This window comes from Acinonyx jubatus, chromosome B1, assembly GCF_027475565.1.
Source record: "Acinonyx jubatus isolate Ajub_Pintada_27869175 chromosome B1, VMU_Ajub_asm_v1.0, whole genome shotgun sequence".
NCBI classification, from domain to species: domain Eukaryota; kingdom Metazoa; phylum Chordata; class Mammalia; order Carnivora; family Felidae; genus Acinonyx; species Acinonyx jubatus.
The window spans coordinates 49040568-49059630 of NC_069382.1; the positions used below are offsets into that span (position 1 = coordinate 49040568).

A 19063-nucleotide genomic window follows, 5' to 3' on the forward strand; every position below is an offset into this window, starting at 1 on the left:
TATGTGTGCGTGGGTGCGCGCATACGGGCACACATGCTTTGGAAAGTATGTTCAAATAGGAAAACAAACCTTTTGTTTTTGTATAAAAATCACAGAAAGTAAAGCTTGACAATACTTGGCTGCAGGAACAGGAATTTTAAAAGGTTGAGAAACAGTATCTCACACCGAATTATGCTATTAATTCCATACAGGTAGAATAAACTAGGTAGATTACACAATACGAGTAAAATGGCCCAAAATAAAGGTCTTGGAAGCTTTTCTGTATGCCAAGTATTTGGGTTTTGTGATACAAAGACTTCTCCAGATATACCGGCATGTTCCCTCTAACCTTGGCTCATGCAGTCCCTAGGTTGGAATGCCTTAATACTTCCTCTCAGTCCACTGTTACAGGATTGAAGACTCAAATCTTCCAAGATCACACCCTGACTTTGTCCCTCTCTGAATTCCTAGGGCAGTTAAAAGTCTATAACACAAAATTTAATAAGTGATTACCCTCTGCTCAGTATTTTCTACTCTACTCATATCTAACCAAAGCCACGTGAACGGTGGGAAAAACGCTAATCAAGTGTAAGCAGCATGAAAGAAGTTAACCTATTACAACACTCACGTGGCAGCTGAGAAACAAAACCACCCTGGCTCGTAAAGCCCAACTTTAGTTTGTAGAAGAAATGCGACAGAGTGAACGTCTTTAACCAAAGGGACCCGCCAATGGATGGATAAGATCTCCGGGTAGCTGGGGGTGAAGAGTGGGGGGAATAAGATTCAAACCTCCTCAACACAGCAGTTTTCCTTGGTCCACCCCACTGTCTACTTCCCTTCCCAAAGTGGAAACGACGAAGTCCAAAAGGATATGGCATCACCTTTGCCCTCTGACCTAGGAGCGGAGACTCACCAGTTTCATATTGGACTTTTGGTTGCTCAGTACCAGACACTCCACTTCTCAAACGCAGAAAGCGTCTTCCGGTTCAATCTCTGCCACTAGCCCGCCGAGAGCATCGCGGGACATGCAGTCCTTTTTCTCTACGCCCCCTTCCCGGGGCATGATGGGAAGTGTAGTCCTCTCTCCGTGCATCATGGGAACTGTGGTCATCTTTCTTTTTCGTCCCATTCCTCTCCAACACCTCCCTCGGTCAGCTCAAATTCATCCCCGCCGCCAATTCATCCTCCCTCTGCACCCCAGCATGATATCATGCCCCCTAGCCCGGCCTGGGACCCATGGTATTCTGGGATGTGTAGTCCCCATGGCTCTGGCCGCCCCTTTCCCCTCCTCCCTGTGGGAAGGCAGATGGGCGCGGGACTTGCCGGGATCTGTAGTTCCCTGGGGCCTCTGGATGCCAAGTTCCGAGCTTTTACTCAAGGGAGGCAGGAACTACAACTCCCAGGGCCGCCTGGCTGCAGCAGGTGGGAGCGGGGCTGTTGATATCAATATGGCGGTTGTCAGCCAGACAAAGACAGTCAGTCTGATGTGATTGAGACAAGGGAGGTTTTCAGGGGGAGACTGGGAGATAGGGGCCTCCCCTCCCCCTTCTCCTCTTCCTGTGCCGGCCTCAACCCCTCCCCAGTCCCCTCCCGACTGGCGCCCCACGCGGAAGACACCCCTCCCCCTCCCGCTTTCCCCTCCTCCCTGCCTCAGCCTTTCGTACTGGGACGTTGGGGAGGGGGCTGTGCCGGGCGGAGAGAACTCAGCAAGGATTCTGAGGTGAGTCGAGCGGTTTTGAAGCCGGACTACCTCAAGTCTCTTTCCTCACTTCTTTCTCTTCACTTTTTTTGTTTTTTTGAGGGGTTTTGGGGAGAAAGTGAGTGGGCTGGGGATGGGTCTCTTAAGCGGCCCGATTGAGAAGAGGGAGGAAACGGGGCTTCCGAGTGGGTAACCCGAACGCAGGGTGTGGGGTGGGGCAATTTGTGGGGGGCGATAATTGAAAGGCGTCGGCTGCTCCCCAACTCTTTTCTCCTGGTTTCCTCCACTGTGGGCGGAAGGTTTGAATCCTGGAGGTGGGGTCTCCTGTTTGGAGTTTGGGAAACTGCGAGGTGAATTTGAGGTGTGTGGATTTGTTTGGGGTTTATAAGTGTGTTTTAAACTGTGTGACGTGTACTTGTGTGATGTGTTAGTAACGAACAAATGTCTGTAGATACGAAGTTAGATAGCTGGAGTCATAGCTTTTAACTGGGCCTGGGCAGAGAAGCGTGCGTGAGGTCCCGAGTCCTGGACCTCTGGGCTGGCGACGTGGTGCGGGGTAGCTGGGGTTAGCAACTCGTTTGTGTCCCATTGCCGGCTCACACTTCTCCCCGCCTCCGCCCCCTCCCCTGGACAAATCTCCACCCCAAACTCCGGGCTGAAGAATTTTAGAAATGAGGTGGTTTGGAGATGGATTTTTGCATCCTTAAGTCCATAGATAGGTGGGAAAGGAAAAGTGTTCTTAATATTTTATTCCGGAACCGTGTTTTGGTTACACTATTGGGGCTACTTTGAAAGGAGTCCTCCACCCACCCTCACCCCGAAACAGTAGGTAGATGTATCTTGTCGTCTTCACGTTAAATGAAATAAACATTACTTAAGGTTCGGGGGCGTTCTGTGGGGGTCTGGAGTGCTGACATGTGTATGCGTCTCTGTGTGTCTACTAAGGACATAGAATGACTTGTGTATCTTAAGATAGGGAGACTTATTTTCGTAGTAGGAAAACTGTTGGAAATTATTTGGGGGCGGGGGGAGTAGCAGAAAAGCGCTGCTTGTATTTTTCTTCTACCCCACCCTGTTCTGTTTCGGATTTGTCTGAAAGCTCGTATGGAAGAGTGAGGAAGCATTGGGTGAGTGAAGGATGGAAGGCAGTTGACATGAAAGATACTATACTGTGTAAAGTTGAATGGTGTAAAGTGATTGCTGCTTTTTACCCTTAAGCTTTAAGAAACCCTTATGTATCTAATAGGATAGAATGATGTGACTAGTTCATTTCTCTCGGATCCTTCAGGTATAGAAACCTCTGTCTTCCCTTCCCTTCTTCCTTCCCTTCTTCGTTGTTTCAGTTCTTTCTTTCTTTCTTTCTTTCTTTCTTTCTTTCTTTCTTTCTTTCTTTCTTTCTTTTCTTTCTTTCTTGGCATGCTACATTTCTTTTCCTGGATGGACATGATGCCTCTTGTGCCTGTTTATTTAGTTTGTGCTAATATGATTGTGCTTTTTGTGGTTTTGCTATAAAATGCATCATTAGATGAAGAGGACTTGCATTTGTTTTTATTTTGCATTTATGCCACAGGTAATTGTCACATCAGGATTGAAGTGCTTTGCATTAAACTGATTTTAAAATTGCACAACTAAGTTGTTAGAGCTAGGTGAATTGGAATATTTGAATTCTGATTTTTTTTCTCAAGTTTAAAGTAGAGTTATAAAGGCAAGAGGATTGCAACATCTTTTTTTCTCACAGTCTTTAATATTTAATAACATTACACCAGGAGAATTTAAGACCGTATATTTTGTAGTTTTTTCAGTCCAAAATTGAAAATTTTCACTAACCCTTCTGTGACAGTTGTGTGTGTATGTAATGGACCTTTACATGACTAAAGGAATTGGCATAATTGCTCTTTTTACTGTTCAGACTTCAAAGCATTTACATATTTGGCTCCAAATTGATCAATTCTTGAACCTAAGAGTAAAGGACCTCAGATTCCATAAAAACTGAAAAGTCGCGTAGATATAATATGTGGTTTTATGGTATGTCTTATAACCTTAGATTTGAAATTTCTGCAGTTGATCATTCACACAGATAAGCTGACTATAAATATGAGGTAGTATGTAGATTTAGATTGACCTGAATAGAAAAAAAACTTGTGTTTTTTAAATCTCAAATTTAGGCTATGTTGATACAAGGCTGAACCTTTGATTTGTTACAGACTAGGATTTCCACAATTTTTTGTTTTAATCTTCTATCTTAACTTGAAATATTACTTTGCCAAAACTGGAGGAAAATCCTGTATAATTATATAATAGAGTATACATTTGCTGAAAGATATCCTTTTAGATGTAGTTTTTAGATGTTCAGTACTTATTTTAGAAATAAAAAACTCAAATGTTTAAGAGTTGGTAAAATATTATCTTCCACCTTCCCTACCTCAGATTTTCTTTTTGTTTTCTTCCGTGGAAATGCAAAGTTACTTACTGGAAAAGCTTTCATTAAACTTTTTCTGACTAGTAGTCTGGTTGAAATCACTAAAGGTAAACCAAACCTATTCCTTGCATTTAGTGGAGGTGATTCTGTTGCATTTTAAGCACTGAGCATTAAAATGATGTAAAGCCTTTACTGCAGGTTAAAACATAAAACACTGTCAGCGTGTGGAAGTCATATGGTTTATGAAAAAAGTAGAAAATCAGGGCATTGGTGCCTGTCCAGCTTAAAATTTCATCCCGTAACTGTGAAAGACACATTTATTTGAATATGATTGCTTCTAAAAATGTTGCCTGTATTATGGGAAGTTGAGAATCCAAACTGTTTTTAACCAATCTGTTGCTAGTTTAGTGTATTGCATATCATGAATACTGTGGTTGCAAATGTGCATCAGGGAGCCTTTAGGGGTCAGCTTTATGTTGAATGTCTTTGGTGAGGCTTCGTTTTCACTGGTGTATGAACAGATTTCATTCTTCTTAGCACAAATCCATAGTTGAAGCATCACTAATAGTATTGGTAAATTATAAAATATATTGCAACAAATCTCATAAGTTAATCATTTTTAAAAAATAGAGGTAACCAGTTTATGGCTGTTTTTGTGGAACGTGTTGAAATGGCATTGCTTGTTTCAGTAGATGTTGAACACATTGGGGATACTTATACTAAGTTTGTTCATTTGGGGTCTTTTGTATGTTATTTTCAGTCCATCCACTTTTAAATGTTGCAGACAGCTTCCGTGTTTCTTGTAAAACCATATTTGCTTTTTTGGTTCATTTCTTTGCAGCTCTTGCATCTATTATTTTTGTCTGCAGATCTTTAAACTTGAAGTATTTCTCTTGGAAATTAGAAATTTACCCTAGGGTGTCATTTTTCATAAATGAAAGTTGGTGTACCACTCAGCCTTTTAAAAATGTGAACATTTATAGGTAAACTAGAAAGTGCTGAGTGAAAATGTGTTGAATTTGTTTGTTTTGAGAACCTGCTTTATTTAGTTTTTTTGGCTTCCAGAGTTAATTTTGTAGCTCCCTTTGCTTTTTGGCTGGATTTTTCTCTTTAACTGCTGGGTTTTGCTTCTCAATTTAGTAGAACTTTAATTTATAAAAAAAATTGTTATGAGTGGAAATCACAGCTTGTCTAGAGTGTCATATAGCTATATTTACATATGCACTCACATAAAGCACCATTATGTTTGTTTATATATGAAATTGGTGTATATTTGTGAGACATACAGCCTGTAAAAAAGGAATCTGAACCATAGATAACAGGAGGCTAAACAGTGGCTCAAACTAGAAACCGGAGTAACTACCACCATATGCTGTCCACATGATAGGAACTATGGAGATTTTCACCATCATTATAAAGCATTATTTTAACAGATTCTGCCAAAATCTGTTTCTCTCAAAATGGAAGCTATTGGTATTGAAATTTTTCTCAAAATAGTATTAATTACTAGGTGACTTAGATTCCTACGTGCAGCTGTCTCCCCACCTGACTCTTACAGGTCTTAGGGCCCAACATAACTAAAGATTTTTCTGATTATTTGAGGTATAACTTCTAGTTAGAGACTGTTTAAACTTAATCCAGTGCTTTAGATAACTTGCTTTTCTTGATCTTAGATGAAACAAGTTGGAAATTTACTATAACATGTCTTGGACACTTTCCAAGAGCATTTAGTTACTGGAAATCTTTGGCTCTAGCATAGTTTTACCCTTAGAATGGTAATAAGGTTGAACTTACAGTAAGTTTTTCCAGTAGTTATTATAATTCTGATGCAGTACTTTACAGATCCTTGACTTGGGGTATAAGTAAGGATAGCAGTTTTTGTTTTTGCTTTTTCATTTTTCAAAGGAGAAAAAATATATTTAGCTTCGAAGTTATGAGTTATTTTACTTTTTTTGAATCTTACAATAGGTGTCTATAGACCCTTCCTTATAAATGATCAGATGAATCTAATTTATTCAGAGGGCATTTAGGTTTTTTTACAACTTAGAATGCCAGTTAGATAAGAATGTTTACTAAATTGCACATATTCTCAGTAGCTTCTCTGTATTTTATGTTCAGTGATTGTGTGTGGTTTATCAAAAACATTTAATAGCTCTCTTTACTGCATACATATTAAACAATTAGTGTGGTGTTGCCAAGGGGCAGTCATTTTAATGTATATAGTTACAGTTTTCAGAAAGGGGAAAGTCAAATGCTGTGGCTATTGCTGAAATGAAGATGACCCGAGACTAAATTTATCTGCTTTAAGATTTTGATAAAGTAGTGGTGTGATTAAAATGTGAAGCTGTAGGGTGGGGCCTAGTCAGTCAAGACTTGAGTTATTCTGATTCTCCACATCCAATCATAGAATCAAGTTGATTTTATATCCTTTGTATCTATCAGTTCACTTTTCATTATATGCTATTCCCTCAATTCAGGCCTTTATCATTTCTGTCTTGCCACATCAGTCTCTTAACTAATCTTACTACTTTCACTATTTTTTCTTGGTCATTTTTCACTCCTACTGAGTGATCTTGCTAAAACAAAATGTGAATTTGATTGTTAGCCGTAACTTTGCCTGTAATCCTTCAGTGGCTCCCCAGCCTTTCAAATAAATCTAAACTGTCATTCCACCTGTGTCCCAGTCCTGGCTTTGCTAATTACTGGCTATGTGACTTTGGGTAAGTCATTTAATCTGTCTGTTCCTCATTTTCCTCATCTGTAGAATGGGGATAAACAGTTTGCACTTTATAGGATTATCATGAGCCCTTAGAATGCTGTTAAGTCCCTAGAATACTTCAGGCATATCATAAATGTTAACTATTATTATTATCATGTTATTCCATGTATTTTGTGTTCTGGTTCCTGCCTTGTATTTTATCATTATCAACTCCAGACCCTATGCCTTTGCCATGCCAAACTACTGGTAGGCCAAACAGGCACTCTTTAGCATAGATAAGGAGAGTGGGGTACATTATTAGTCTGTAAGGGTTGCAATTGTTAGTAATGTCTTCAAAAGTAAGGAATTAATTGTGAACTTTAAAACCTATTGCTGTATAAAGAATGATAGTATATTCTGTTGCTTTGGCTTCTGTTTTTTCCTCTCTAAATAAAAGGCAGTATTAGATTATTGCCTAATTCAGACAATTCAAAGTTTATTTTTTTTGCCTTAATACATTTTTATGTTTCTAACATAGTTTCCCCCTTGCTAATCCAACCTATTCATCTTCTTACCTAACTTCATGAAAGCCCTTTAAATCTGTATAGTTTCTTTCACTTTTTTCCCCACACATCCAAATTCTTACTCTATTTCAGTTTTGTTTTTTTTTTTTTTAACATGGCTATAGAGACAATTGAGTAGTTGCATTATGGGATTTGGAAGCTTCTTTGACAAACATCTGTTTTATTTACGTACTAATATTTATACTTGAGGTTGGGTGGCTAGTTTATTTCTACTGCTTCAGTTGATTTTCCAAAGTGGTAGATGATACACATATGGCAATTTATATTTGTGTCTCATTCCTCTCGAGGAGAAAGAATGTTCTGTTTTTACCAAATTGAGACAAGGATAAATGTTACCCAAAACTATGGTATAGAGGCAGCAAGATGATAGCTAAGGTACCAGTCCAGATAAAATGTAATTTTTGTAGGAGGCTAAATTATGACTGTAGTTTGCAGTCATTTAGCTGGGCATATACATTCATGGAACATAATTGTTCATTGTGGAGAACTTGAAAGTAGCTGTTCTGAATATTATCTTTATTTGGTTGAAAATCCATTTTCTGGAGTCAAAGATAGCCTATGTTTAGTTTTACATAGTAGCTGTTTGGAACCATTCAGGACAAGAATATTTGCTGTACACTCTGTTGTCTGAGGAAGACCTCTCTGAAAAGATGGCATGATGTTATTTATTTGAAATTCTGTATCCTCTTTTCCAATAAACTTTCATTTTCCTCCAAAGGTGGTAGGTCTAAAGGTTAAATAAAAATATTTTTTAGTTTTTTGCCTTCAAAAAAGTATTTTTCTTTTAGTAAAGTATAATTTAAAAATAAATCTATTACTTTTATTTCAATGCAACACAGCCATCATCCAACCTTGTCTTCCCTAAAACAAGGAATTATTTACAAGAGTACAAGTTATTGGTTACTTCCCATTTTAAGTTCCATTTCCTGAAATAGAATGTCTTAATTGACAGCATGTCAGTTAAGTGAGTTCACTATGTTATTGACAATGTAAGTTTGTATGTATAAAAGATTAGGTCTCTACTTTCTGGTCAGCTAAATAGGCTATTTAGGTTAATTAAAAAGTATATATATGGTATTTTTGTTACTAATTAAAGTAATACGTTGTTTGCTTATTCAATTATTTTGAATTCTTATTCATTTTGAAATAATTGTAGATTCACAGGACTTGCAAAAATAGTAGAAAGGGCCCTATACCTTTCACCCAGTTTCCCCTAATGGTTACATCTTATGTAACTTTAGTGCAGTATTAAAATTGGGAAATTGATATTGGTACAGTGTATGTTTATAGTTCTATGCCATTTTATTATGTGTGGATTCTATAACCACCACCACAATCAGATACTATTCAAGAACTATTCTGTTGTTATAAAGATTGAGTAAGTCCCCTCTTAGTCATAAATTTTGTTTTGTCAAATATAACTAAGGAGAAGGACACCAATTAACCAATTATTGAATCAGTAATTTCACTCTTGCCTTTTGTAGTAGTTCAGAAATTCTTTTGGCACATCTTGAAATTTCTTATGGAAAATTCCAATGAGACTTTCTTGTGAGAATTTAAAAATTGGCAAGATTTACTTGAGGATTTATAATATTAATACCCATTAAACTTGTTAGTAAAAGTTAGTAACCTTGACATTTTTGGTAAAGTGCAAGTTTTAAATGAATTCAAGGCTTAAGTGATATATTTCTTGCCAGACTGGAAGTATGCTAGAATCTGTATAAGATAACCAAATTATAATTATTCTGATGTTAGTTTGGTCTTTAACAGTGTTAAAACAAACTTGCCAGATTAATTGATTGTGAGCTCATGTGGTAGTTTTATTTTGGATTTGTTCTAAGGGAACGCTCTTCAGAGAAAGTCAGTTCAAAGATTATTTCCAGAGAAAGGATCTGTAGAGGATAAAAAGGGTTCCAGATACTATTGTTAGTCTAGATACAAGAAAGGACTATCAGGTTAAAGGCTGGTTACAGGACTGACCTTTGCCTTCTCTTTATCAGTTGTGTAAATTAAGAAACCTGTCTTTAAAGATGAGGCTATTAATTTAATATACTACTAATTATCATAGACATCAGATAACAAAGATTTAAACAGGCTAACAAAAGATTTTCAAACATGTTACCAAAAAAGATATATCATTGTGGGCTTTTTCTCCTGAGTTTGAGACAGTTTTTTGTGCACAATGATAATTTCCTTTGAAAACATCAATTAAATTCTAATTTGTTTCATTGACAAGAACATGGCAAGTATTGGTGGTACTTTCTCATAAGTCAGGTTCGTATTTAGAAAACTTTGGCTAACCTGAAATTTCACTTCCTGGTGCAATTTTTTTTTTCCTCTTTGGATTTATCTGTTGCCAGCTTTTTATTTATCTCGGTGTATAATCTAAAAAAAAAACAGTATTTTAATCAGGGATTCTTTTGGCTTTAGAGGGAGGTTGTTATAGGGATCCAGCTGTTTGGGGTTATGCAGAAGGGAAATCTGTCAGGAATCTGAGAAGCTAGTCTATCTGCCTCTCATTCTGTGGATGTATGGTTTCTTGTCTTGCCTTCTCTTTTTATGTCTGCTTCATCAACCTTTTGTTACTTCTCCTTTCCACTTCTATTTGCCTTGCTGTATTTTTTCCACAGTTTGTTTCTCCATGACTTTGACTTACAGGTGGATTTGGTTTGCCAGTGGTGCTGACTTGAACTGTTCTTTTCTTTTGACTAAAGCTTACTTCTTAGTGGTGACTGTGCTTCTTTTATTTAGTTCAAGTGGCTAGAGAGAAATCTGAATGTATTGCATGACCATGAGTTAGATGTCAATTTGTATTTCATGACCTTGGGGATAGGACACAAGGGGAAGTCACCTTTTTATACAAGGCTAATGCTTTTGGTGCTCTGCATGAGGAGGATTCTCTTGTAGAGGTTGAACAGGGCACTCAGTTAAACATGTCAAGTATAGCAGCGCATGTTTAGGTACTCTGTGGGATATAAAGATTAGTTGGATTTAATCCTTTTCTTCAAAGATCAAATAATTTGCAGGAAATGGCAAAAGTCTCAGTGTAATTTAGCGTTAGCTTTTTATGTTCCTCACCTCAGGCAAACCAGAAAGATGACAAAGTAGAACTATGGAACTAGACAGGATTAAGGACAGAACCAGAGGTAACACTAGACATGGCTGTTCCATCTTAACAGTTTGAATCACAGATCTGCTAAAGTTTGAAAGTACATGAAGCTATTCTTTCAGGATCCTAGTTGCTGCTGTCAAGGTGGGTCCCCTGTTGACTAAAGAGGCTCTTTTTTCAGTTCTGCCTCTTATCAAGTAAACAGCCTGTTGGCTGTCATTTGCCCCATCATTGAGGTCAAGAGACATCTTAAAAGAACTCACTTTTTCAGAAACAGGAACACTGCTGTAGATATGGTCTATATGGTGACAACCATTTTCATTTCATGAAAGATGAAAACGTCTTTCATTCCTGACAAGCTTTTGTGCTAAATTAATACCCATTAAACTTTCTAGCAAAAGTTAGTAACAAAGATGGAACATTTGGGTCCCCTTACTCTAAAGGCAATAAATAGGCATTCATATGGTGAGTCTGTAGTAGTGAGCATTTTATTTTCTTCACTACAGATCTGACAACGTAAGAATTGACATACTGGGTCAATCCAGTGTCTAGTCAACAACATATGTTATATTTAACAGAGGATCCATGATGTCAGGCAAAGGAACTAGAGCTTTCTTCTCCCTGTGTCAGTATTGGAGTTGGTATGGATTTAAGAGCTAAAAACTCCAAAGCTAAAGTCTTGATTGTGTTAACCAAACCAAGACTGGGATTTTAGAATAAGTCAAGCGTAGGCAATGAAAGAATTTAGAAGATCTGTGTCAGATTATATAAGCCATCGAAGATAAACAGTTGGCGAGTCCTAGAGTTCTAATACTTAGACAACACAGGAAGACAGTACATCTCAACTTTTTGAAAAATAATTGCCTGGAAAATATATTAAGATTTTTGTTTTCTGAGCTCCACCCCCAGATTTAAAAAATTTTAGTTGGGCCCAGGAATGTGTCCTTTGTAAATGCCAGGTAATTCTAATAAGATGGCCTTTGGAACTTTTGGAAAATGCACAGACATAACATAAAACCTACTGAGAACTTACTATGTGCTTGGTTTTATGGTAGAATACTTAGTAATGTTAAATGTCTATGCAACTTGAAATGTTTCCTCCCTGATATGTGCCTGCCTTATTTTAAATATCCATATCCATCCTCTATAACTGCTTATGCCACTAAATTGTGCCATGGGGTGTGTTTTGGTTAATCGTGGCTGTTTTTCTAGATGTTATACTTAATGGTTAGTATTATACCCCAAATCATCTAGTCTTTTATGGTATATCATCCATTCATTTTCTTTAACTTTTATATATTTAAAAAAATTTTTTTTAATGTCTACCTTTGAGAGAGAGACAGAGAGACGGTATGAGTGGGTAGAGGGCAGAGAGAGAGACAGAGACCCAGAATCTGAAGCAGGCTCCAGGCTCTGAGCTGTCAGCACAGAGCCTGACGTGGGGCTCAAACCCACATGACCTGAGCTGAAGTCGGATGCTCAACTGACTGAGCCACCCAGGTGCCCCTTAAACTTTTATATTTTTATATACCAACTCTTAAGGCAATCCTTCCCCTGGTCCCTACTCCCACCCCCCTTTGGTCGATAAGTTCTCCCTTACCCTTGTTTTCTAAATCTATTAAGCAAGGTTTTTTTTTCAATATATCTGCTTTGATATATCAACCATCTCATGAACCTTTACCCTCACAAAGTAATTTCTCACCTTTTTTTTTCTTGTTTTTTTTTTAATGTCATCATTCTTCTCAGAGTCTTTTAATTAATCCTAGAATATTGAGCTGATTAAGAACATGGACTTGAGACTACCTAGGTGTAAATCTGACTTCCACACAACTTACTGTGTAACTTTGCATGAACCTTGCTGTATGTATCCATTTTTCTTTCTATAAATTGGAGATAAATAATTGTACCCATATCACAGGATTGTTGTGGGCATATGAGGCAATATTTGTAAAGTGCTTAGGAGACTGGTTCCACAGATGAAGGCACACCTTATCATTTTACTATTAGTTGGCCTCTGCTTCTGTTTCTAAGGTATTTACTCTCCTGAATCATTAGAATTCTCATATGTTGCAAGTAATGTTTTTCTAGCTATTTTTGTTCGTTGATTTGTTTTTCTTCTCAGTTAACCTTTTGTAGGCTTTAATTGCATTTGATGCAAATGCCTATTTCCTTTTAGTTAAAATTCTTTCTATCCAGATCTTCTCTCTTCCATCATCCTTTTACTTTCTTTTTAAGATTTATCTCTGGTCTTGGAGTTCCTGGACTTAAAACCTTTAAAACACCCCTTTAGTACTTTCCTTTTCATGCTTCTCTCCCTCCTCCCCCATCTAATTCATCAGCAATGTTCCACTGATTCTTTCACCATCACATCTCTTAGATCTTTTTACATCTATAGTTGCCATCCTCATCACTTCTTGCTGAGATGATTACAACAGTAAAACTGGCCTCTCTGCCTCTTCCCTACTTTATTCCATGGTGCACAGTACTGTTAGAATAATTTTCATCAAACACTTTTCATCAAGTCATTCAAGAAGTTGCTGTACCTTAGTTTGAATTGTGTTATATTCCAATTTTAATCCCCATGCTTTTTTTAAAAGGTTCTTTAACATTTTCTTTCCTCCCTTACTGATATTGTGTTTTCTTATTCCTAAAGATTTTTTCTCAATTATGTTCAAGTAAATTACCTTTCTTCCTGCTATATGTTTTCAGCCTTCATTTCTTGGTATTTTCTATTTTCTCCCACTTAATATCTTGTATATTCTTATCTTGCCAGTTAAAACCTTCTTAATAAAGCCCACTTAAAGCTTTTTCTCTCTGAGGAGGTACTTTCCGATGAATTCTGTCACACTTGGCCCAGTCATTTACTCCATATATAAGCTGTACATGTGCACTCAGCTAATAGTATATATAATTTGAATTTACTTACAATGTGTATCACATTTTAAATATTCTAGTTTTCATTTTGTGTATGAATTAGATTCTAGCTGAAGTGTAAGTTCCTTTAGTCTCTTATTGACTTATCCCTCTCTGCATTCTTTTTCCTTCCCCTTTAATTTTCAAAGTCCATTTATTCTTATGCATCTAATATTGATTACATATGATATATAAGACATAGGCCTAAACTCTTGGAAGCTCACAGTTTGGATTTGATAAGATCAGAAAGAAGACTGAACCCAGAGGTACAGATTTCAATACTGCACCTGTGTTATTCTTGGTTCAGTAGTTTCTCTGATCTACCCTCAAATATAGTGATTAACACCAGGTAGATTGCCGAGTTTAGCTTCCTGACAAATACTTTTGGCTGTAGAATGCTGGTACCAATGATAGTGATTAAGAATGGTCAGTGTAGATGATACGTAAGAGTTTTAAGTTCCCTCTTTCCTGAGGATAAGCTCAGTTTTCCCCTCTTTTTGCTGGAACAGCAGGAGATATACAGACTTAGAATTGCAATTATAATGTTATTACATAGAAAAGAATCCAAACAATGAAGAAGTATTTGTAAAATAGTAAGTGTAGCTACCCTCTCCTCTTCCTAACATATTCTACCCCAGTGTTCTATTACTCATAACAAACCTCTTCAAAACAGTAGCTTAAAACAACAAAATGATTTTATTATTCTCTTACAGGGTTCTGGGGGTTTAGTTAAGTGATTCTTACTTGGGATTTCTTACTGGAGTCATATGAACTAGCTCACTCATGTGTCTGATGCCCAGGTTGGGAGAACTCAAAACAACTGAAGGCTGGTGGTTCTCCAGTATGGTGGCTTCAGGATAGTTGGACTTCCTACATGGTACCTCAGGGCTCCAAACTCAAGTGTCGCAGAGAGAAAGAAAGCTAGGCATATCACTTTTTATGACTTAGCCTTGGAAACCACACAATGTTACTTCCTCTGTATTCTGTTTATTGAGGCAGTCCTGCTGGCCTGCCTGGGTTCAAGAGCAGGGAACACAGAATCTTGATAGGAAGAGTGGCAAGGTTCTAGAAGAGCATGTATGAAGGAAATATTGTTATGCCAGTTATGGAAAATGCAAGAGGGATTGCATGGGATAAATGCTATTAGTAATTTGGTTTACTGTCAGATCTTTTTCTTTGCACGTACAAATCGTATTTCCAAATACCAACTTAAATAATTGTATCATATCCAACTTACATCTCTTTAACAATATGTGATGCTGTCAGTACATAAAGACTCACCTTAAATTTTTTGTACATCAAAATGAGTGAATCATACATAATTTGCTATTACAATGGTAGACATTTAAGCTTTCTGAAATTTATGCATAAGGAACCTCTCTTGACTGGTGTTGGATGGTCCTGCAGTAAATGTTGCAGTGAATAGAACCGTGTAGTCAAAGATAATAAGCTTTCTCCTTATGCTGCTCTTCCAACCATCTGGAAGTTGTTTTTTAAATTTCTTTTGTTTCTTTTGCTGCTTCTGCCATCTTTTCCTGCCCTGACCTATTCAGTAATTCTGTGCTTCTGTTTTGATCTCAGAAAGGTTGTGCTAGAAATGGGAATATCATCATATATAAATTAAAGCTATCTTATTCACTTACTATCTTATCCACGTTGTGAAGTTAAGGGTAGTTTTTTTTTTTCTTCCTGTTATGTATAGAAAAGCCATCTTATATGACTTACTTTGAATTAGTAGTTGATCATTTATTCAAAAAAGTTGGTTATAGTAAAAATCATTAAAAACTAATTACTTTAATGAAAATATATACATATACATGTATTCATCAATTGTTTGATACAGGGCAGTAATTCTCAGTTGGGATAATTTTACCCCCTAGAGATATTTGGCAATGTTTGGAGACATTTTTGATTGTCATAGCTGGGTGAGGGTGCTGTTGCCGTTGTGGGTAGTAAAGAGGCTAGGGATATGCTGCCAAACATCTTTGAATTCAGAGGGCAGTATTGTACCACAATCTCCAAAGAATTTTCCAGTCCAAAATGTCCATAGTGCCAGGATCAAGAAACCTTGATCTAAGGTTAAGGGCTTTCTTTTCTTGGTATATGAATCCACAGATTGGCACTCTGCATTAGATTTTCATGCATATACTATACCCAAATGTATTATTTACGATTTCAAGTTTTGATTTCTTTAAAATGGAGAGAGACCTTGAAGACACTTACTTTATAATCTGTGAATCAAATCTTAATATTTTATTATTTTCCCCAAGTTTTTTATGGTAGTCTCACCCACACCCAACTCAATAGCATTTTCTTTTTTAGATTTTTTTTTTAATGTTTATTTTATTTATTTTTGAGAGAGAGAGATTGTGTGTGCAAGCAGGGGAGGGGCAGAGACGGAGAGGGAGACACAGAATCTGAAGCAGGCTCCAGGCTCTAAGCTGTCAGCACAGAGCCTGGTGTGGGGCTCAAACTCATGAACTGTGAGATCATGACCTGAGCTGAAATTGGACCCCTAACTGACTGAGCCACCCAGGTGCCCCAGTATTTTCTTTTTTAAAGTAAATCATCTATTATACCAAAATATTCCATCTGTTTTTTTCTACTTAGTTTTCATAGAAACAATTCTTCATGCTCCTATTTTGTTGGTTTTAGATGATAGATAATTAAATCCCACAATTGCAAGAATACTTGATGTATTCCTGTGAGGGATACAAACCAACCTACTCTTGGTTGGCACAAAGAAGAGTGTATGAGGTAGGTGCCATTAGCATCCCATATCTGGTTTAAAAGAGGAATTTGGATGGCATTGATTGGTTGTGATGGTTGGTTAAGGGGAGGTTGGCTAAGAGCTTCTACATGAACAGTAAGGAACTGAGAAATTGTTGTTGTTAAAAAGAATTGTTCTCAAAGTAAGTTCATTGAAAACCATTTCTTAAATAAATGAACAAGTCCAAAACAAACCATACACACATGGAAAGCAAACACAGACAAACAAAAAAAGTACAAGCATAAGACAGTGTTATATTACAGTTGAGTTTTGTCTTACTCCAAACTGGTAGAATTTGTGAAGATATCATGGAGGATAAAGGACAGAGGCAATACCAGTGGTGGCCTTCAAAAGAGAATAATGATCACTCTTGATGAACGTGCTTTGGAATTTAGCAATTTTAGGTATTTGTGATTATCAGGAAGCCATTTCTATCTAAAAATTAATAAATTGTTTGCTGGGTTCCAATCCCTTTCATGAAGCATATTTTTGTGTGTGCTTCAAAGACTATTATCAGCTGGCTATATCCTATTTACCAACTCTGTTTTAAGTGGGTTAACTTCCATGATTGTCTTGTACTTCTGGATTACCTTTATCTGGACCTTTGCATAATAAACCCCATCAGCCAGTTTCCTGCTTTTTACCAAAACATTTTTTATACTTCTTTAAAATACTTAAAGTCAGAATCTCAATTTTCACTAAATAATTGGTTCTAACACATTTTCAATCGTTGTATTACTAGCACATTTTTTAGTTTTGATTATATGAATTTTCATAATATATGCATAATTTTGGCTACGTGAACTTGTGCAAGCTGATTTATTGCCTAATAAAGTGGTGTTACTTAGAATTTCATCAGAGATTAATCAGAGAAATCCGGAAACTGGCATTTTAGATACCCAGTGAATTATCTAATAACTAGTATCCAGTGGGAAATAGAACCTGAATTAAATGGTTGCTCCTTTCAGAGCTAGAAGATTAAGCTCAATTAGAATAGAATTGTTAAAGTTGTTAATTACTATTTGTGTAGTTATTGGGGGAAAATATTACCTCTTTTTCCCTGCACTTTCTCTTAATGGTGTTTTTTGTTTGTTTTGTTTTTGTTTTTTTTTTTTAAATCTAGAGAAACAGTAAGAGAAGGATAAGAGATTACTTAGAGCATCATGGCTGGGTTAACTCTTAATGAGATTTTTAAAAATAATCATTTCTTTTAAGCTTTTATGAAAACAAAATTTATTGCATAGAAAACTATTTTATTTGTGTATTTATGTAGTTGTCTTACATGACATTTATAAAATATATTACATTTATGAAATACTCATGTGAACATTTTTTTTACTTTGTATTTCCATTTCCACTCCCCTTTTGTTTTTTTAAAAGTTTATTTATTTATTTTGAGAGAGACAGAGTGTGAGTGGGAGAGGGGCAGAGAGAAGAGAGGGAGAGAGAGAATCTCAAGCAGGCTCCATGCATGGTCAGCGTGCAGAGCCTGATGTGGGGCTCAAACCCATGAAACCATGAGATCATGACCCAAGCTGAGATCAAGAGTTGGTCGCTTAACTGACTGAGCCACCCAGGCGTACCCCTCTGCCTTTTCAAGCCTAATAGTATAAGTAGAGATTCTTAGGAAAAACTTTTTGAAAAGGATGTTTTGAACAGATTATCAAACTAATAATTCCTGATGTATCAAGATAATAAATTTTAAGTCAAACATATTTTAAATGTTATCACAATTATGTGGACAATAATTAAATGGGAATTTTGATACAGAAAAACTAATTTCTTTTAAATGAAAGATTATTTTCCAAATGAACCATATATGCAGGATTCAGTTTAGAAGAGGCACAGTAAATATTTTAAGGCAGTTTATTGAATATGTGTCATGATGATTTTTCCATTGTTGGTACTTCTATCAACAAGCTTTAATGCAGAATCCTTGAAAGGAAAGGACCAAAAATAATCTGGTTTATCAGTTGTGTCCAATAAGGAAATGAAGGGAGAAAAATGTTCTTGTCTTAAGTCTTATTACCAGGGTAGAACCCAGGTCACCTATCTTCTCATTTTACATTCTCTCTATTGTACTACATGTTAGAAAAGGCAACTGAAACTTTCTAATTCATTGTGCTCAAATTCTGTAAATGTGTGATGGACATTTAGGGAATTTGAATAATTTCCTTTTTATAGATTTTTAACAGTGATTCATTCAGTTTATGTCTCTTTTGTTTACATTATTTATTATATAGTAAACATCATCTAAACAATCCTATACAAGTAGTATAAAAATGATTTATACAGTTAGTGATTTCTTATATGCCTGTGCACCTGACTGTATGTCATAGGAGGGCTATAGGCTACTCAGCATCTTTGAGGGATCTTAGCTTCTCTTCTGCTTTTGTTTTGAGTTGTCTAACCATTTGTTGACATTCACATTATACCCCTCTCCTAGAGATCTCCTAAGTAACGTATGTATGCTTGGTCTTTGTATTACCTGATTTAATTTATTGATACAGTTTGGAACATCATGTGTATAATGTCTAGTTAATGGTTTATGCTGATTGAAATATAATTTTTTGCATTAATTTCCAAATGAATATAGGAACATGTTGTTTGGTTTGGTTTGTACTTTTATTTTAAAATGAAAATATAATCAGCTTGCCTTGTTTTGATTTATAGGATCTTTCTTAGGACAATAATTTATCTGATTTTAAAGACTAAATTTTTCCTTCAAATTCAGACCTACTTTTTTATTGAGGGAAAGGGAAGAAAATTGACATTAATTATATATCGTTTGAATTTTTATCTTTTATAAACTTGAAAATATATAAAAGCAAAAATAGATGAACATTTATTAAAATCTGGATTATGCAGAAGGCCCTAAAATTTGGCATTGAT

The 19063-nt window shown here is 36.3% G+C and overlaps 2 protein-coding genes across 14 annotated transcripts in view; one reads left to right on the forward strand and one right to left on the reverse strand.

The window, feature by feature from the left end:
- Nucleotides 1-1166, reverse strand: part of INTS9 (integrator complex subunit 9) — a 101300-nt gene extending 100134 nt beyond the window's left edge. Inside the window, exon 1 of one of the 4 annotated variants that reach the window (XM_015081172.3) lies at nucleotides 893-1166. In XM_015081172.3, the coding sequence (XP_014936658.1) occupies nucleotides 893-901 (9 nt within the window). In that variant the 5' untranslated portion in view covers nucleotides 902-1166. The other 3 variants (XM_053216659.1, XM_053216660.1, XM_053216658.1) reach the window with 3 other exon arrangements.
- Nucleotides 1167-1385: 219 nt separating this feature from the next.
- Nucleotides 1386-19063, forward strand: part of HMBOX1 (homeobox containing 1) — a 193118-nt gene continuing 175440 nt past the window's right edge. For 6 of the 10 annotated variants that reach the window (XM_027069701.2, XM_027069728.2, XM_027069735.2 and 3 more), the window contains exon 1: nucleotides 1386-1699. The gene's annotated coding sequence lies outside the window, so the exon portion shown is untranslated. The remainder of the gene's footprint in view (nucleotides 1700-19063) is intronic. The other 4 variants (XM_053216661.1, XM_015081173.3, XM_015081176.3 and 1 more) reach the window with 1 other exon arrangement.